Source organism: Notolabrus celidotus, chromosome 6 (genome assembly GCF_009762535.1).
Source record: "Notolabrus celidotus isolate fNotCel1 chromosome 6, fNotCel1.pri, whole genome shotgun sequence".
In the NCBI taxonomy this organism is placed as follows: Eukaryota; Metazoa; Chordata; class Actinopteri; order Labriformes; family Labridae; genus Notolabrus; species Notolabrus celidotus.
The window spans coordinates 34,857,995-34,879,590 of record NC_048277.1 but is presented as its reverse complement, the minus strand read 5'-3'; the positions used below and the strand labels follow the sequence as shown (position 1 = coordinate 34,879,590).

General features: G+C 38.8%; 1 protein-coding gene and 1 long non-coding RNA gene across 2 annotated transcripts; both read right to left on the bottom strand.

Moving 5' to 3' along the window:
- Positions 1 to 60: 60 nt before the first annotated feature.
- Positions 61 to 11,976, bottom strand: ric3b (RIC3 acetylcholine receptor chaperone b). The gene is made up of 6 exons (XM_034686211.1): positions 11,698 to 11,976; positions 9,739 to 9,959; positions 8,599 to 8,677; positions 8,299 to 8,392; positions 7,500 to 7,630; positions 61 to 3,412 (listed from the first exon to the last, which is right to left on the bottom strand). Exons 1-6 carry the CDS (start codon positions 11,816 to 11,818, stop codon positions 2,931 to 2,933), a joined length of 1,128 nt encoding a protein of 375 aa, XP_034542102.1. The 5' UTR covers positions 11,819 to 11,976; the 3' UTR covers positions 61 to 2,930.
- A 3,444-nt stretch (positions 11,977 to 15,420) lies between these two features.
- Positions 15,421 to 21,390, bottom strand: LOC117814611. Its single transcript, XR_004631601.1, has 2 exons — positions 21,280 to 21,390; positions 15,421 to 16,069 (listed from the first exon to the last, which is right to left on the bottom strand). It is a non-coding gene; the product is annotated as an uncharacterized LOC117814611 (long non-coding RNA).
- Positions 21,391 to 21,596: the final 206 nt, after the last annotated feature.

The following is a 21,596-nucleotide window of genomic DNA, read 5'->3' as shown; positions in this document are numbered from 1 at the left end:
TTAACAACTCTGCAGAACACAGAAGTTTAAAGAGTCTGAGTCATTCCTTAAAGAAGCCACTGAGTTGAGAACCAAGATCTTTTTATTCATCGTTCACAGCATCAAATCTCAGATATGCAAACCCTAAATGTTCCCATCAACAATAAATACACTGATTCAGTTTAAAAAAGTATAAATCTGAAATAATTTAGAGCACAAGACGACAGGTATGTGAAAGCTTCATATATAAGCAGTACAGAAAAACTGATTTCAACCCCAACACAGATTAAAAGATGGTCGTCTTTTTTCACTTGTCCCTGGTTTTAAACATTTTCATCTACAAAACTTCAACAGCAGACGGTTTACAATTTGAGGGTTTTTTGTGAGTTCAAAACTCATCTGACAAAAGAAAGAAAAGGCATCCCAGTACTATACACTGATGACATAATGTCTTTAATGTGTCTTTTCTAACATAGAGGGCGACTGTGGCTAAGTGATAGTCGTCTCTTAAAGGTGACATATCATGCAAAATGGACTTTTTAATGGTTCTCTACCTGAAATATGTTTCCCTGGCATGTCTACAAACCCCCCGAGAATGAAAAAAATCCATTCTGCCCCTGTTCTGATTTCTACACCTTTCTGTAAATGTGTGTGAAACGAGCCGTTTCAGACTTCAGTGTGTTTGTTACGTAACAACAATATCCGGTCTGTCACGGAATCAGAGCTCAGAGCTTGTTCAGCCCATAGACTGTATAAAATAATACTGAATCCCTCCTCCGTTTTTCATTACCTGCACAAATGTGTGCTAACAAGGAGCTTAGGAGGGAGGCATGCTAGTTGTAGGCTGTCTTAATAGACACAAAGGTCGGTTTGACTCCCCACGTCTGCAGATTTGAAGATCTAGTGGATGATTTTTATTTGTCATGGATAAGTGCTAGCGCTAGTTAGCATAGCCACATAGCTACATGTTCATAGCTGTAGCTGTAGCTGTGTACCAAGACACACGTCGACATACTGATAAATAAAACAACAAGAAACTCTAAATCTGTGACCAATCCTTCAGAAAGGTCCTGCTACAGGCGCCTCTGCGTCAGGATCAGATTCTGGATCAGATTCAGAGGTTTGAAGTAACGCGGGTCTGTGAGCAGCCGTGTATATTCAGCCAACATGTAAACATTAGATCAACGTGCTGGAGAGCCGATGCACATCCACTTCCTGAGGGGGCGTGGTCAGAGGGAAAACAGACTGTTCTGAGGAGGAATGAAGAAGAGGGCTTTTCAGGCAGACCAAAATCTGATTTCAAAGTGTTTTTTTGAGCATAAACTTTAAAGACATGTTTTGGGGACCTCTTAGACCAATATATATTGATGAAAAAAGCGTGATATGTCACCTTTAAACTGGAAGACTAGGGGTCAGATCCTAGGTCCTGTGTCATTGGGCAAGGCGTTTAACCCCAAAACCTGCCCCTGGTGTGTGAATGGGATTAGTTAAAACTGATGGGAGCTTTAAATAGCAGCCTCCACCATCAGTGTAGGAGTGTGGGGGGAATGTGACATGCAATGTAGAAGCACTTTGAGTGGATGGAAGACAAAAGAAAGCACTATATAATCCACAGTCCTTTTAGCATTAAAAACACTACATCCAGTGAAACTGAGACTCCCCATAATCAGATAAAGTTAAAACAGGTTTAAGTTACACAGAGACATCACTGGCTAACTTCAGAGGTGTAAAGGTGTATAATAATAAACTACATTTCTTCTGATTCACCTGCAATTAATGGGTCTGATGTAGCAATGGATGAGCAAAAAATGACCTCCAAATGATCTGTAGGCTGCTTTGTTTAGAGTCCAGTTAGCAACCGTAGTAGCAAGTGACAATGCCACAATTTCTTGGGTCATAGCATTCATTTGACAAGCGCCTGTTCATCTGTTCCTGGTGAGTCTCAGTTTCACTGTAAGTAAGTTACACAGGGACATCACTCTGGATTACTTCAGTGGTGTAAACACGTACAATAGACTACATTTCTTCTGATTCGCCTGCATTTAATGGGCCTTATTAATTGGTCTGATGTAGCAAGCGTTAAGCAATAAATGACCTCCAGGCATGACTTCCTCATCTGTGCGCTGCTTTGTTTACAGTCCAGTTAGCAACCGTAGAAGTGACGGTGTGTTCAGATCAAATGTGGAATTGATCAAATCCGTCCCTATAAATACATCAAGAGAAGTCAATGCCATTATTTCTTGGTTCACAGCATCCTTTAGAGAAGAGTGTTCATCTGCTTCTGGCGAGTCTCAGTTTCACTGTAAATAGATGATTATACAGAGGCTTCATTCAAGGGCGGTATGGACCCCAAAAGAAAGTGAATCTCTTGCGCTTAACAGATCTTCAGTTTTCAAACATCATAATGCAGATTTGTAAAAAGTGAAATTACAAACTCCGTCACATCCGTCCTCAAGAGTAGATTCAAGCTCATTTCTGATGCATTCAATGAAGCCAGGAAATACAAAAGCTGACTGACTTTTGGAAAGTTGTAATTTAGAATCTAACAGATTGTTAGCTGCACTTGCATGCAGATATATGTTTATAGAGATAAATCAATGAAGCATCATCAAATTACTGCCACAAACTCTAGTCTGCCTGCTTTTGCTCTTCGTACAGACTGTTTTCCCTGCATACGCCACACCATGCTGATGTGTGACAAGGGACTACAAACAGAAACCAGAACACTTCTCACACTAAAATCTAGACCCTTCAGTACAGAGTCCTCTTTGTCATGTAGAATCTGTGAACAGAAATTAAAACTGATGTGAGCACTTTACAACGTTCCCATGTGCATTTATGTCTCCTCTTATTTACCCCTAAAGAACTCCAAAAGTTAGCGGTTTAAAAAACAAAGGAAGCTGTCCTCTCAAACACCAGGCCCCAGAGTTTCTAAGCAGCCCTGGTTTGTGTCAGTGTGAGGCCTTCTTGGCCCTCCTCCTCCTGTTCCTCCGTCTGACCGAGCTGCAGGACGTGTCCGCCTCCGTCGACTTGCTCAGGTCTTCCATCTTCTCCTGCTCCATCGCAGACGTCATCTTCAGGGAGATCTCCAGCTCCTGCAGGACTCCGGGCAGGTCCTCCTCTGCAACGCCCAGATCGATGTGACCCCCTTCCTCTTTGTGTTCGTGCACGTCTTCACCGTCATTCACGATTAAATCACTCTCTGGCTCCACGACCTCTAACACTAGTTTAAGGTCTGATTCTCTCACAGCGTCTTCCTCCACCTCTCCTCCTCCTGCAGAGTCCTCAGTCATGTTTTCCAGGTCAGCGCCGTCTGCTTGTGTCCTCTCAGCGTCCGTCTCCGTGTGTGGACTGTGGTGCGGCTCATCGTGTTGACAGCAGCAGTGGGACTGATCCCAGAACTGCTGAGGCTCGTCACGATAATCTGCAGACCCTTCAGAGAAACAACAACAGACAGTCACTGATCAGACTTTGAATGATTGATTCATCTGTGAGGAAGTGTTCGTCTGAAATCTGACTGATTCAATATTTGAACATTCAACTTTCAACTTTTTTTCTAATCTTACCTGAGCTTTGGGAGACACTGACTACAATCCTAACATTTAAGGAGACAAAGAACTACAGACCCCAGCTGTTTTTGGCTCACCAACACTCATGAGTTGATGTTTAGTTTTGTTTTTTTCCTTGTGTTTGTTGCCTTGCTTCCTCCCAGTGTTGATTCTGTCATAAGTTATCCATTGTCTTCCTTGTATTTAGTGATCCATGTCTCTTGCTGCATTTTCTTGTGGTTCTTAGTCTAGTCTTTTGTGTTTCCGGTTTTATTTTGTAGTTCTTGATCTCTGTGTTTCTAAGTTAGTTTTACTTCCTGTCCTTGTGTTTTTCCCTCCTTCTTGATTAACCTGATTAGTTTCACCTGTGTCTTGTGTTCACACCTGTGGTAATTACTCTGTGTCCCCTATCCTGTGTTGGATCTTTGGCTGTTTTTGAAACCGCTTGTTACATACAGTCATGGCCAAAAGTTTTGAGAATGGCACAACTATTAATTTTCACAAAGTCTGCTGTTTCAGTTTTTATAATGGCAATTTGCATATACTCCAGAATGTTATGAGGAGTGATCAGCTCAACTGCAATTAATTGCAAAGTCCCTCTTTGCCTTGAAAATGAACTTTATCACCAAAAACACATTTCCACTGCATTTCAGCCCTGCCACAAAAGGACCAGCTAACATCATTTCAATGACACACAGGTGTCACACACATTAACACAGGTGTGGGTGTTGATGAGGACAAGGCTGGCGATCAATCTGTCATGATTGAGTGACTGGACACTTTAAAAAGAAGATGGTGCATGACACCATTGTTCCTCATCTGTTAGCCATGGTTACCTGCAAGGAAACACGTGCAGCCATCATTGCATTGCACAAAAAGGGCCTAACAGGGAAGTTTATAGCAGCGAGTAAGATTGCACCTCAGTCAACCGTCTATCAAATTATCAAGAACTTCAAGGAGAGAGGTTCAATTGTTGCCAAACAGGCTCCAGGGCGCCCAAGAAAGTCCAGCAAGCGCCAGGACCGTCTCCTGAAGGTGTTACAGCTGCGGGATCGGGCCACCACCAGTGCAGAGCTTGCTCAGGAATGGCAGCAGGCAGGTGTGAGTGCATCTGCACGCACAGTGAGGCGAAGACTTTTGGAGGAAGGCCTGGTGTCAAGGAGGGCAGCAAAGAAGCCACTTCTCTCCAGTAAAAACATCAGGGACAGACTGATATTCTGCAGAAGGTACAGGGACTGGACTGCTGAGGACTGGGGTAAAGTCATTTTCTCTGATGAATCCCCTTTCCGATTGTTTGGGGCATCTGGAGGAAGGCTTGTTCGGAGAAGACGGGGTGAGCACTACCATCAGTCCTGTCTCTTGCCAACAGTGAAGCATCCTGAGACCATTCATGTGTGGGGTTGCTTTTCGGTCAAGGGAGTGGGCTCTCTCACAATCTTGCCTAAAAACACAGCCATGAATAAAGAATGGTACCAGAACGTCCTCCGAGAGCAACTTCTCCCAACCATCCAAGGGCAGTTTGGTGATGAAGAATGCCTTTTCCAGCATGATGGAGCACCTTGCCATAAAGCAAAAGTCATAACAAAATGGCTCGGGGAACAAAACATTAAGATTTTGGGCCCTTGGCCAGGAAACTCCCCAGATCTTAATCCCATTGAGAACTTGTGGTCAATCCTCAAGAGGCGGGTGGACAATCAAAAACCCACAAATTCTGACAAACTCCAAGCATTGATTATGCAAGAATGGACTGCCATCAGTCAGGATTTGGTCCAGAAGTTGATTGACATGCCAGGGAGAAATCCAGAGGTCTTGAAAAAGAAGGGTCAATATTGACTTATTGCATGAATTCTGTGTAATTCTCAATAAAAGCTTTTGTTACTTATGAAATGCTTCTAATTGTATTTCATTATACCATAGAAACATCTGACAAAAACACCTAAAAACCCTGCAGCAGCAGACTTTGTGAAAATGTAATATTTGTCATTCTCAAAACTTTTGGCCATGACTGTACTACCAAGCTGCGTTTGAAAGTAGTATGACTATTCTGTTGGATCTGTTCTGCAGGATGCTGGGTCAGACGTTGCTGGTTTTCTGGTTCTAAGAAACTAAATCCAAAAAATCCCAAATAACACAGAGAACACAGGAAAGGCATACAGAGATCCAACCCAGGACAGGGGAAACAGACTAACCTATACACAGAGTAATGACCACAGGTGTGAACACAGGTCACAGGTGAGACTAATCAGGTTAATCAAGAAAGGAGGGAAACACACAAGGACAGGAAGTAACACTAAACTGGAAACACAGGGATTAAGAACTACAAACTAAAACAGGAAACAAGACTAGACTAAGAAACACAAGAAAATACAACACGAGACATGGATCACTAAACACACAAGAGGAAGACGAAGGATAACTTATAACACGGGGAGGAACCAAGGCATGAAACAAGGAAAAAAACAAACTAAACATCGACTCATGACAGCGAACTTCAAATTATGTCTGATTTTAGACCCGCCTCCTGCCATTAAGAGAGGCAACCTGGTTTCTGTCCATGAAGACAGAATGAATGCAGTAGCATGTAGTGTTCAACCTTTCTCAAATCATTAAAATCACCTTATATTTTAAGAAGCCAAAATGATTCTCCAGTTTCTTTGGTTGCATTTCTTTTTATTTCTATGTTCTCAATCTAATATTTGCAGCTTTTACAATCGTAATAAGCTCCTGATGAATATGATTGGAGCTTGAAAATGTTAACATCAGTATAACATGTTAAATGTTAAAGATGGCATGCTCTCCACATGAGTGTACAAACACAGCTAAGATATGGGATCTCAAAACCTCATGCCCACTAAGTCTGCCCGAAATCTGGGTGTCATGATCGATGACCAGCTAACCTTCCAGGTTCATGTTGCCTCGATTGCTCGGTCCTGCCGTTTTTCCCTCTATAACATCAAGAGGATTAGACCCTACCTGACAGAACACGCAACACAGCTCCTGGTTCAAGCTCTTGTAATGTCACGCATTGACTACTGCAACTCTCTACTGGCAGGCCTCCCTGCATGCACAGTCAAACCTCTGCAAATGATCCAGAACGCAGCAGCACGTCTGGTCTTCAACCAGCCTAAGACAGCTCATGTCACTCCCCTGCTCATCTCACTACACTGGCTTCCAGTTGCAGCTCGCATCAGATACAAAACTCTAATCATGACTTACAAAGCAGTCACCAAAACAGCTCCAGTTTACCTGGAACCCCTCATCCAGGTCTACTGCCCTTCTCGCCCGCTACCCTCAGCCTCTGAAAAGCGCCTAGTGCTTCCAGCACACGAGGCCTCAAAATCACTAGCTGGACTCTTCTCTTCTGTTGCCCCTAAATGGTGGAATGAATTGGCCAACTCCATTCGATCCGCAGAGTCCCTCTCTACTTTCAAAAGACAGCTAAAGACCCAGCTCTTTAGGAAGCACTATGCACTGAGCTAGACTGTTCTCCACTGTTGTCCCCAGTGGCTGATCATGTCTTCCAGCTACGATTGACTCACACTGTCCTGCTCTACTCTGGGAATCTGTGTTCAGGTCTGGAGTGACCCAGCACTTGGTACTTTGGTCATTATTGTGGTGATGTTAATTGTTGATGATGATAATGGAAGGTCTTAAATGGTTTGGTTGCTTCATTGTAGATGTTCCTTATTTACTTTTGTGCATTGCCTTTACACTGCTTGGCAGTACCTGCACCCAAATTGACTTGAAGCACTTTGTTACTCTTACTGATCTTGTTTCCTCTTGTCTAGATCTTTGCTTGTGTTGTTCTTGTTCTCGTATGTACGTCACTTTGGATAAAAGCGTCTGCTAAATGACATTGTAACATTGTATGTAGGTAGTGAGTGAGTGTGAGTGTGAGTGTGAGTGTGAGTGTGTGTGTGTGTGTGTGTGTGTGTGTGTGTGTGTGTGTGAATGGACGGTTTGATTTCACACCTTCCCAGTCCTCCTGGTTCTTCTTCGGTGGTGCCACGTCATCCACCATCTTTCCCTCCTGCATCACTCGAGTGATCTCCGTCAGCTGCTGCAGGAGACTCTCCTCCTGATCCGCTATCACACCCTTCACCCTGAGACACACACACACACATCCAGAACAAGTTACTCTCATTAATCATCATTATTTCCAATCATGGAATAATGCAAAGTGAACATTTAACCAACCTTCATTATGGGTAAATATCTGGATACTACAAATGTGTCTGATGTGGGTCACAGCTAATGAGATGCTTCACTATAAACAAAGATTTTAGGTTCTTAGAGTTTGGATTTTATGTTTTTTTTTCAAGGTAATTATATTTTTAGAGAGCATCTCAATCTTTGTGCAAATAATGATGAAGAACGAAACATTAATCTGCATATTTTCTATATCAAAAGATGATTTTAAAGCTGTCAACAGAATAAATAATTACTAGAATCTTTATGACAGCCTGTGTTGCACCAATATGTCATGTTTTCTCTCTTTTAAAACTTTTAAGATTTAACAATGCTGCTCAAGAAGTCTCAAGAAGAGCCCACACACATTTATCCAGGATGATTACATAAAGGAAGATGACAGAGGGGAAAATGTCTCTCTTTAATTCACTGAAGTGTCATGATCAAGAGAAATTATTATCACACATCCGTAATCAGATTATCACAATATTAAACTAATGACACCCGGCCATCCTGTCAGGAACCGAGAGGGTGGAGGCCCACACACATGATGAAATGTTCCTCAGGAAAAGCCCACACCCACCTGTCAGGACTGTGGTGGACGTTGGAGACGATGTTCTCCATCATCAGCTCGGTCTCCTGAAGTTTGTCCTGCAGCTGAGCGAGCTCGAAGTCGGCTGGAGGACGACGAAGAGGGGAAAGTAGAAACAAGTTTAAAGAAGACAGAGCACACTACCAGTCAAAAGTTTGGACTCACCTTCTCATTCAATGGTTTGTAGATTAATACTATACATAAATAAAAAGCATTGAATGAGAAGGTGTGTCCAAACTTTTGACTGGTAGTGTATAAAACAGATTGTAATCCACGTTGGATGATACTCACTGATCTTTCTCTTCTTGTTTTCTGAGCGAACTGAAGGAAACCTGCTCTCTGCCGGTTTGCTGCTCCCCTTAGACGTGATCTAACAGAGTGAAACAAACATATCACAACATGTAACTCTACTACTATCCGCCTCACCACTATCATCTCTCTCTCTCTTCATCTAATCTATCCCTCTTTCCAACTCGTTCTCAGCAGATGTGTGTCTAACACGAGTCTGGTCCTGCTGGAGGTTTCTGCCTGTTAAAGGAAGTTTGTCCTTGCCACTGTAACTTGCTAAATGCTGCAAAGTGCTCTGCTCATGGTGGATTAAGATGAGACCAGACTGAGTCCTGTCTGTAAGATGGGACTGGATCTGATCCTGTCTTCATGTTGGGTCTCTGTTCATAATAGAACATAGAGTACGGTCTAGACCTGCTCTGTTTGGAAAGAGTCATCAGATAAGTTGTGATTTGGCGCTGTACAAATAAGGACCCCAAAGTTTGCCTTCAAGTTTTCTGCTAGGAAGTTGTTTCAGTCTCTTCATGTCAGCTGTTCCTAAACTTAACTAAGCTCCTGCTATTTCACAATGTGACCGCAACAAAATGACCGGTTTATGTTCAGGTCATGGTTTGAAATAATAAGTTAAAGTTGACAGACGTCGACAGGTGCCTCCTGTTTTCGACTCATCGGCCAATCACTGGACAGTACGGTTGGACGAGGCGCTGTGTTGTGACTGCATGAGGAGAAAAAAATAAAACGCCTGGGCCAAATGTGAGCCCATGCCAGTAAGTCTTAAAACAGGAACAGGAAGAGATTTATATATATATATAGCTCGGTTTACATAGCATCGCTCATCTCTGCATGTTTTTCATTTAATTATAAGGTAACTACATGACACGTGTCTAACATGAGTCTGGTCCTGCTGGAGGTTTCTGCCTGTTAAAGGAAGTTTGTCCTTGCCGCTGTAACTTGCTAAATGCTGCAAAGTGCTCTGCTCATGGTGGATTAAGATGAGATCAGACTGAGTCCTGTCTATAAGATAGGACTGGATCTGATCCTGTCTTGATGTTGGGTCTTTGTTAATAATAGAACATAGAGTACGGTCTAGGCCTTCTCTTTTATATGAGCTGGAATCAGTGTGTTGGAGCTCCAGTGTTTCACCTTGAACAGGATGTAGAGGATGTACAGTAAGATCCCGAAGCCGTACACAGGGATGATCTGTCCCGCCAGGTTGGACTTCCCCCCGGTCCCCGCTCCTGTTCCTGCTCCCTTTGTTCTGGCGACGGCCTCGGAGTTGTGCGGTCTGGAGTAACTGGAGCTCGCAGGCCTCTGGGCTCGGGCCTCAGGAGCCAGCTGACGGTGCATCGTGGGAGGGAGGTGACCTGAACCAGCAGAGGAGGAGTCAGAGGAGGAGAACGTGACTGAGACGAAGCATAGATAACAACAGAGGTCGTCAGAGGTTGCAGGCTGCACTTTTTTATGTATTGGGGGCGTTAACAAGCTTTGTGTGTTCAACAAGAAAGTCTCACTTCCTGATTTCAGTGAGGTTGTTTGATATTAATATACATGCAAATGATTATAGTTCCTCTTTCTCTTGGTCTGTAGTTTGATGTGCTGGTCAATTCATAGCATCATAGTGACAGCTGTGTTTGTTTTAGTTCCTTCATAATCATCCTGGATAAGGTCAGGTACGGCATCTGAACAAATCTCAACTCAACTCATCTTTATTTATAAAGCACCTTTCATACATTCAAGCATGCAGCCCAAAGTGCTTCACAAAGAACGGAGAGACAGACAACAACAGCAATAGATAAAATGATACAAGACCAAGATAGAGGGAAGTGATATGAAATAATGACAAATAAAATAAAATACTTTAAAGAAGAAGAAGAAGAAGAACGTACTTTATTAATCCCCAGGGGGAAATTCAATTTTTTTCACTCGTGTTATTTTTCGGTCATGCTACACATGCACAGTTTTTGGTATATACATACAATGCACACACATGCAGTGGACATGCACTTAGGGAGAGATATCAGAGTGAGGATACTGCCATCAACCAGCGCACCCCAAGCAGTTGGGGGTTCTGTGCCTTGCTCAAGGGCACCTCGGCAGTGCCCAGGCAAGTGAACCAGCACCAGTCCACTTGCCAAACTTCGTCCAAACTGGGACTTGAACCAGCGACCCTTCGGTTCCCAAGTCAAGTCTGGACAGAGTCTGGACTGAGTCAAGTCCCTATGGACTGAGCTCCTGCCGCCCCCACAAATTAAATTAATAAATTAAATGAAATACTTACAAATAAAAAAAAACACTCACAAATAAAATACTTAAAAATAAAATAAAATACAAAATGAATTAAATAAAATCAGATAAACACGAAAGAAGTTAAATAAATTAAAATTCAAATTAAAAAAGAGAAAGATTACGATAGAATAAAATCAAATAAATACCAATGTTGCTAAACAATGGTCATGATAGTAATGGTAAAAATATAAACCAAACAAAGGGAACATAAGTTTGTTTTTAGGTTAATAAATAAAGGCACAATCATATAAGACGTATGGAAATATACAAAAAAATGTTTAAATACAGCGAAAACATGAATTGCCTATTCCATTTTATCAATATCAAAATGAAGGATCGTAAATATCACATTCTCAGTAAATTATCAGATATAAACAAGCTTCATATTCTTCATTTTTATATTTTTATTTCAAATTTCCACACCACACCTTATTTTATCTATAAAGCTTCTTATAATTATATCAGAGAGTGAAAGTGATGTGTATTAGAGCCTGTTTTAAAACCATCTAAAATATCCTCACATGAGCTTTAAGTGACTCACACACACACAGGTCACACACACACTGCTAAATTAACTGTATTATATGATGTATTGACTAATTGAAGAGTCAGAAAACAGGTTTACTGGTGTACTTTGGCGCCCTCTAGAGGGAGGAAAGTGTAACTGCACGGTGCATGATCTAAAGGGGATGTTTAATTAAAAATAAATAAACAAAACCAGCTGAAATCACAATATTAAATCTAGTATATAACCTGCTTTAATCTGATTGTAGTTGTAGATGATAAAGACAGAGATAAATGTTAAATGTGACGCACCCTCCGGCCGGTCAGCAGCATCCTTCCTCCCCCGGGATAACAGCATCTTAGGGAGCAGCAGAGCCACGCACAGCAGGAGGCACGTGGACAGGGTCACCTTCTGGAAAGTGGACATCGCCATGTCGACTGAAGAGGGTTCACCTGCTTACTGTAGAGAGAAGAGCTTATATGGAGGATCCACGGTGAGGAGACAGAGGAGCAGGCTGCTGTCGATGATACTCATCCATCGGTTCACTTCCTTGTTGACTGGAGGACCGGAAATGGGCTCGAGCTGCAGTTCCTGTGTTTGACCGCTAGATGGCGACACTGCATCGTGTTGAAGGTTTGAAGCGCTCATAAGAGGAAGAGAGTGCAAATTATATATAGTTAGTCATATAACAAGTGTTCTCACAGAAGTTAATGACACAATTATTAAATTTATGTTGTATTTTTTGTTTATTTTTTGGCACAAATCAAAACTATTCTGCTCTTCTGTATCTAATTTATTATTATTTTAATTGTATTTGATTTAATTTTATTATTTTTATTTGGTTTTATTGTATTCCTATTTATATCTTATTCTATTCCTTCTTTCTTCTTTTTTTTTTAAGTTATGTTTTTGGGCATTTTTGCCTTTATTGACAGGACAGCTGAAGAGACACAGGAAATGTGGGGAGTAGAGAGTGGGGGAAGACATGCAGCGAATGGCTGACCGGCCGGGAGTCGAGCCAGTGACCTCTGGGACAAGGACTGTAGCCTACGTGGGGCGCTTAGACCGCTAGGCCACCAGCGCCCCTAAGACTTCTTTCTACTAATATTTTGACTTTCTTACATACAGTGTATAAGAGCAAACTGAATTCCCCCCTGGGATGAATAAAGTATTTCTGATTCTGATTCTGAAATATCAGTCATACGGAAGCCCCAAGGGTCAATTTCAATTGTCTACTCATTATCTTAACTTGTTTATCTCAGCATCTCAGGTTTTACTATGAGAAGGACTCAATTTTAGTACATGGCGATACGTGATGCAGCTGCAACAAGCTGATGAGAGTAAACATGGCCTCACCTGTGTGGATGTTTTTCCCTGATTCAGGGGAGGTGATTATGAATGCAACTTGTGACACATGCTGCAAGTACTCCAAAAGGAGGAGAATATTTTAAGTCTTCGGAGTCACCTGTAAATTTGTCAACGCAACAAAGTGTATGAGAGCATATTGTAATGACTGAATTCCCCCTGTATAAATAAAGTATTTCTAAACAATCAATCATACGGAAGCCCCAAGGGTCAATTTCAATTATTTACCTATTATCTTTACTTATTTATCTCATTAACTTAAGACTACGGCTTTGATTTTCCTGAGAAGGACTAAATTTCAACAGGTGGCAGTATGTGATCCACCACAATACACATAATAACAAGCTGATGAGAGTAAACATGGCGTCACCTGTGTGGATGTTTTCCCCTGATTCAGGGGAGGTTAATATAAATGCAACTTGCAAAACATGTGCTGCAAGTATTCAAAAGGAGGAGAGTATCTTAAGTCTTAGGAGTCACTTGTAAAATCGACAACGCAACAAAGATATATCAAAGAAATGCAAAGCAATAGCCGCAGCTAGCTTTAGCACAAACTAAAGAAGCATTTGAGGTTGCCACAAAGTTTACCAGAGACAGTTTACAGCACTTGATGACCCACCTTTACCTGAGGTAGACAACCAAGGATATCGCCAACTAACTGTGTCTTGGGAAAGTATCTCTACCTGCCCAGTGAGATGTGATCTCTACACACACTCACACTGGGATCAACAGCAGCTTCAGTGAGTCTGTTTAGTGTGACAGCCCAGTGACTCAGACATGAAAAGACAGTCTGCAATATAAAGACAGAGGGCTACAGTTGTCTGTAAACAAAAGTGGTTACAGTTAGAATATAAGTGTAGAATATCTGCATCTTTGTCTCCTTAATATTGGCTTTATTTTACTGTCACCTGTGTGCATAAACTACACATTCCAAAATGCTAAATATGTAAAAAAGTCTGTTATCAGAGCGTGCCCAAAAAATGAAATCTTGCACATCCTTATTTACTGCTTTACTTGAGATGTTGTAGCTTTTCTAAAGTCGTTTCTTTGCCTTTATGTTTGATAAACAGAGGTTTTTCCTAGAATAAAATATATGAAAATGCAAAATATGTACAACTACACAAAAAGAAAACAGTACATTTATCTGCATTGATCATCAGGTGCAAGTTATCATCAGTTATCAGAGCGTGCTCAAAAAATGTGATTTCATGCATCCTTATTTACTGCTTTACTTGGGATGTTGTAGCTTTTCTAAAGTTGTTTCTTTGTCATGATGTTTGATGGACAAGAGAGGTTTTTCCCAGAATAAAATGTATGAAAATGAAAAGTAACCTTTCTTATCATGACTCTATGAAATGCTGATTTTACAGAAGGTGCTTTTAAATCCGCCTGTACTCACCCACGTGACTTTTTGTAGATTCTGGGAGGAAAATGTTAACTTTTGTATAAATAAGGAGGTTATTCAGGTTTCTTATTACTAATAAACACAGATCAAGACAGAAAAATCATGTTTAAAGCATGTTTTTGTTGTAAATATTTAACAGGTCCTGTATTCATTTATTCATTTATTTATTTAAAGGGACAGAGCATATTAAAGGTGACATATCATGCAAAATTGACTTTTTAATGGTTCTCTACCTGAAATATGTGTCTCTGTCATGTGTACAAACCCCCTGAGAACGAAAAGAATCCATTCTGCCCCTGTTCTGATTTCTCCACCTTTCTGTAAATGTGTGTGAAACGAGCCGTTTCAGACTTCCGTGTTTTTGTGACGTAACAACAATATCCGGTCTGTAACGGAGTCAGAGCTCGGAGCTTGTTCAGCCCATAGACTGTATAAAATAATACTGAATCCCTCCTCTGTTTTTCATTACCTGCACAAATGTGTGCTAACAAGGAGCTTAGGAGGGAGGCATGCTAGTTGTAGGCTGTCTTAATAAACACAAAGGTCGGTTTTACTCCCCACGTCTGCAGATTTGAAGATCTAGTGGATGATTTTTATTTATCATGGACAAGTGCTAGCGCTAGTTAGCATAGCCACATAGCTACATGTTCGTAGCTGTGTACCAAGACACACGTCGACATACTGATAAATAAAACAACAAGAGACACTAAATCTGTGACCAATGGTTCAGAAAGGTCCTGCTGCAGGCGCCTCTCCGTCAGGGTCAGATTCTGGATCAGATTCAGAGGGTTGAAGTAACGTGATCTCTGAGCAGCCGTGTATATTCAGCCAACATGTAAACATTAGATCAACGTGCTGGAGAGCCGAGGCACATCCACTTCCTGAGGGGGCGTGGTCAGAGAGAAAACAGAGTGTTCTGAGGAGGACTGAAGAAGAGGGCTTCTCAGGCAGACCAAAATCTGATTTCAAAGTGTTTTTTTGAGCATAAACTTTAAAGACATGTTTTGGGGACCTCTTAGACCAATATATGTTGATGAAAAAAGCATGATATGTCACCTTTAATGAACACTTCAGCGTTGCATCAATGTAAATATGCCAGAGTTAGCCATAAGGCTAGTTTCATCCGTAGTCCCCGGCAGGACAAAACAGAGTTCATAATAAACAATCAAGATAAGATCACGTTCTGTAATGATCTCTCTCTTGTGGCTCGTCTGCGCACACAGGTTTCCATCGTCTATGCACATGAGTAAAAATCACACAATCAGAAATTATAACTCAGTTTAATAAGTCAAGATAGAACAGCTTGGGATCAGATTGAAAATAAAGTTTTGTGGGTTTGCTCTCTGTTTATTCGAGTCCTTCTCAGTGGGAGCTGTGCAGTGTTTGCGATCATGTTTCAGTCTGTGTTGGGGATTCTTCCTGGACGCCGGACGGGTGGAGTTCACCACAGAGGACAGCTCAGAGACTGCCAGGACCATTTGACAATCAGAGAGAAGCTGAAAAAGGACAGCTCAAGAGTTCTGATGGATGACTTGGTTGATGCTATGTGTGGCCCGGCTGGCTTCACTCCATCCAGTTCGTGTTTCAAATTTAAGGAACAGACTCTTTGAATTATCTGCAAACATTAGTGAGATGTTACAAAAGAAGCGGGCGCAGGATCCTCTCAGTCCTCGCTCAGTTCTCTGGAAAACATCCTCCTCATAGCTCCGTGATTTATCTTTCCTTCTCTGGTCCGTCTGATCAGAAATATTCAGTCTTTAGGAGAGTCACCACGCAGCTCTGTCATAAAAGTTCAATCCTGTGCTGCTGGAAACATCTCCCACCAGGTTCAGTCTGAAATAAGAAGCTGATGAGGACCGCACTGCTGCTGCTGCTGCTGCTCTCCGTCTCCGTCCAGCTGGCTCAGAGTCGTCCTGAAAGAAATCAGAGAACAGCTCCAGGTCAGTGTGTGTGGTTTCAGAGCCTCAGTGAAGACATGTGTGTCCACTAATTGTGGTATTAAACAGAAAGTGTATTTGTCTTGTAATAAATGGAGGTGTACGTTACATATAAATGGTAGGTTAAATTTCTCTTGATGGCACTTTTGATAGGAAAAGATATTTCTCTCTGTTGGAAAAACACCGAGACACAGTTTATTTTACATTTAGGGTGAAATAATGATAAAAACATGACACTTTTACATCTGAAGGTCTTGGTAACTCTAGATTTATTGTATGAGAATTAAACTTTTGATGCCCCAGTGAGAAATCCTTAAAAAGCAGCGTTTTATACCCATTTTCTTACCTCACTAATTTGAGTTTGGAGTGAAGAAGCTTGAAATGTTCAGTTTTTTCTTCTAACTCAATAAAAGGTAGAAGTCATTTCTCAAAGGGGTCTAATTATCTTGATTGTACTTGACATTTTGTTCACTTTTCACCCTGTGGCATGAAGCTAATGTTATGTTTTGCCCAGAGACTCATTCTTTCTAACTGTAAATCAGACAAACCCACCATCATTTATTAGCTGGATCAAAGAAATGTTCCTATAGTACATAAATAGTTCCTCTTGGAAAACATAAGATACAACAGAAGCAAGTCCCGTCAGAGATTCATCACCACCTGGGTCCCATTCATAGATTTTACTCTCACTGTTCCCTTTCCACAGTTACCATAATGTTGAGTCTCCTCAAGCTTTTTGCTTTTTATTCTATGTGTGGGAATAAGATTTGAATGCTCTTCATGTCATTAAACTCCTGTTTTTATTTATTTATTTATATATATTTTATTCTATGTATTTCTTGCAAATTTTAATGTACTTTTTTATATATTTCAAATTTTCCTTATCTTTTCTGTTTAATTATATTTGTCATTTTAATTGTGTTCTTTTATGCTTGTCTGAATGTTTCCAATGCTTTTAATCTTTTAATGTGAAGCACATTGAGTTGCCCTTCTGTATGAAATTCGCTATACAAATAAAGCTGCCTTGCCTTACCTATTTACAAACTTTTCAGTTATTTTCTGCTATTATAATTTTTATTATTACTTTTTTTTTTTACCTTTATTTGTCATTTCCTGTCTGTTTTACAACCTTCCAGGTGTCGGGTGGTTTGGGGGATGTTGGGGGTGTATATGTTTGTGTTTGTACGTGTACATATCTGTTCAAAATTAAGAAAAAATTATAAATAAGGTTATAAAAAAAACAAAAAAACGTTATGTATAATAAAAGAAGAGAGAGAATGGAAACAAATAAACATATAAAAAGCAGCGGTCACGTTGGGCGCCTGTTACTTCATTTCTTTTTGGCTAACTCTCTGACGGGCTGATTTGTGGTATACATAATTATTATAATTTAATTTTATTTTATTGACTTATTTTTCTTTAAAGTTTACTGTGAGGATTTTTTATTATTATTATTATTATTATTATTATTATTATTATTATTACTATTATTATTATTATTATTATTATCTATTTATACAATTATTTACATTTATTATTATTATTATTATTATTATTATTATTATTATTATTATTATTATTATTATTATTATTATTGTTATTATCCCTATCTATAAAATTACTTATATTTATATTTATTATTATTATTTTATTTTATTATAATTAAAATCTTAATATTATTATTTTTTGTATGTTTGTATCTACTTATTTTTAATTTTGTTTATTCTGTTCATTAGATCTATTATTTATTTATTTATTTATTTATTTTTACTTTCGGACTATGGAGTTGGTTTTTTTGCCTCTGAGTCTGATGGCTGCATTGTTATTATGTGATGTTGGCTGGTTCTAATAAAAACGTGAAAAAAAATCAATTTAAGCAGCGGTCACACTTTAAAGTAAAAGAAAATCCAACACCAACAGAGCTGTGTGGGTTGTTAGAGAAAGTCAAGATGATGTACAGCATGAGGAAGCTGAAAGACCTTCAGCACACTCATTTCTTTTATTAAACACAGCTCCATTTCTTGAATTGTCTCCAGTATAAACACTCAAAGAAAATACACAGCCACTGACATACATACATATTTCACCTCTGCTAACAACTAAATATCCTCCAGAGTCGTTCAATGAATCAAAGTTTTCATCTCTGAGACGTAAAAACGATCTCACACGGTCTAAAGTTGTCAACGTGAACTCTAAAAGACCTAAAACCAAAAGTAGAAACACTCCAGAGTGTTCCAAAGTCCGTCACTGCCTTGAGAATATTTTTATGAACTGTGCTTGTAGAGTTTGCTTCATAATGATAGCTTATGCTGCTGGTGGTTTTGGGGTATGTGTTGGAACCCTCGCAGACCCTGAAGCCCTCATGATTGTGGATTTTGTGGTGTTTTTGCTGCACTTGTTTTTCAAATGTTCCCATCTGCCCTCACGGCCGACTGCTGCTGCTCACACCCACCGACGGCTCCACGAAGGGAGAGATGTTCCTCCAGAGGATTTATTTTTCTGCTGTTTGAAGCTTTAGAGAGTTTAAATGTGTTACATCCTGAACTCAACTTAGTGATATATTTAAAGATAAGACAGTGTTTGCAGAGTGATGCTTTGAGGGATGAAAATGCAACTTATTTATGACTTTGATGAGTCTTGCTTTCTCTGTTTGTACGCCTCGGATCAATCGAGATCTGACTTTTTATGAGATGTCTAGGGATGTGTCTCTATTGTCCCTCCCCACCCTTGCCTTTACAGAGTCTCACAGAGTGATTTAAAGCTCCATGTGACAAATATTTTCCCTGTTTCTTTTCCAGCGTTGGAAAAGTCAGGGTTAAACATATTACTTAACGTAAGACCCTTAAGAATTGTACACTCTGGTTTAAGTGCCTTTTGTCTTTAATGAACAGCTTATGTGATCTGCATGCACCACGTAGCACACACAACAGACTCCATTTTTACTTCTTTAATGAGGCCCACTTAAAGATCCACTCAACAGGGAGCAGCATAATCACTAAGCCCTGATTTTCTGGTAACTTTTTGCTCTGTTTTTGGTCTCCACCACCAAATCCTGTAACTCTTTGTTGATGCTGTGCTATTGGTGTGGGGATTTTATTAGCTCTACCTGTTATATCTGGAAAGGCTAGGTGAAAGAAAAAAAGAATATGCTGCAAAAAGAAAAACTTATTTCACGCCGATGCTTCTGTAAGATTCTTAGCTAAAATAGCATAGATACTAGAATTTATATTATGTAGATTTTTAATATTTTAGCATCTTGTACTAAGTTTTTTAAAACACTTTCCAAAGAGTGTTCATCTAACTGCATTTATTAATTCTTTGAGAGTAGCCACCTAAATTATAGAAATCCAAGATGGGAATATTATGCAGATGCTTAAAATAACATAAAGTGAGAGATAATGTGTTGTGAGCAGGTAGGTATACATATTAGAATCCCAAAAAGATGAGCAAGACCCCAATGCAAAGTTGTATGAACAAGATGTTGTTGTTTTTTTTTAACTTGCTTCTCATTTTCTATCATTTGTGGCTCTTGTGTTTGTAACACCCTGCTGTTCTGTTTTAATTTTTAGATTTGTAATCATTGAATAACTCACATTTCTCTTCTTTTATTATTTTCTTTTGTTTTTGTAAATTTTCTCTCCTTTTTTTTTATAAAGTAAGTTGTACCCTGTCTTGGAAAATGCAACATACATTATTATTTTTTATTTATTTATTATTTCTATTATTATAATAATTATAATTATTTACTCCTTTATTATATTTATTTCTTTAAAATTGTTTTTTATTATCATTATTATATTTGTTAAATTCTAAAAACAATGTTAGTATTGTATTTGTTATATTTATTATTATATGTATTACTATATTCATTATTATTATTATTATTATTATTATTATTATTATTATATTCATTATTATTATTATAATATCCATTATTATTATTTATTTAATTTATTTGATTAATCTAATTTATTTATTTATTTATAATTGTTTTTTATTATCATTATTATATTTGTTAAATTCTAAAACAATGTTAGTATTGTATTTGTTATATTTATTATTATATGTATTACTATATTCATTATTATTATTATTATTATTATTATTATTATTATTATATTCATTATTATTATTATAATATCCATTATTATTATTTATTTAATTTATTTGATTAATCTAATTTATTTATTTATTTATAATTGTTTTTTATTATCATTATTATATTTGTTAAATTCAAAAAACAATGTTAGTATTGTATTTGTTATATATATTATTATATTTATTACTATATTCATTATTATTATTATTATTATTATATTAATTATTATTATTATTATTATTATATTCATTATTATTATTATTATTGTTATTATTATTAATTTAATGTATTTAATTAATCTAATTTATTTATTTATTTATAATTGTTTTTTATGATAAGCAGTAGTATTAGTATTAGTATTAGTTGTATTATTTTTCTATGTGTGTTTTTGGCTGATCTGAGAAGTGATCCAATCATTCACTCAAAACCATGACACAATCTCTAAGTGTGAGTTTTGTGATCTGTTTCACCTTTACTTGACATCACATCAACATTATGATAAACTAAAATAATTTACATGCATCAAAAATTTGCATCTTATTTATATCATGATGTGAAACCTGCTTTAGGAGCGGTCTAGATACCTTCTCTATTTCCAGCCAGGTATCAAATAAGAACAGTGAAGATATTAACATTTGAGTTGTATCACTATCTATGTTTTAATTAATCAATTAAATGGTTTATTTTGTTGATTCAAAAATTAAGATTTGTTGATTTCATTAAGAGGATTGTAGCAGACTTTAGAGCTGGTGTTAACTCAGTTAGAGTAATGAATGAGACTAAACCAGCGTTATATGTTTGACATGGTCCACAACATGTAACCTGCCCTCTGACGTAAACATGTTTTCCCCCACACTGCATGTGAGGCGACTTTTTTTCAAAGACAGCATGCTACAACATATCTTGGCATGGCTTTCCTCTCCAATGCCAGCAGCCTGTGGTCTGAAGTCTCATGTCTACATATGGTCATATGTGGGATGAGCCTGTGAGCTCACTTGTATACCTTCCAGATATCTGTGTGCATGGTTTACTTCAAACTGTCAGAGCAGCTGTCTGGGCCTGTAATTTATCGTCATCACAATATTACCTCTTATTGAGTCTGCCTCTCTGCGTTGCCATTAAGATGGCCTCCTTCATAGTCCAGCTGGCACAGGATCATGTTGTTCTTGAGGAAAAACTTGTCTCCCACGCAAAATCTGCAGAGAGAAATAAAAATATGGATCTGGGTCTTGGTTTTTGCTTGGGCTGGAGTGAATCATGAGTTCCCAGAGGAGCATTCAAGCATATTTTCAGCAAACATCCACTGCTATGATAATCAGAAATTAATCTTGCATGATTGCTGCATGATTAAGTCCCCAAGTGATATACAAAGTTTTAAACCCCCTCGAGGTTTCAACCGTGCAG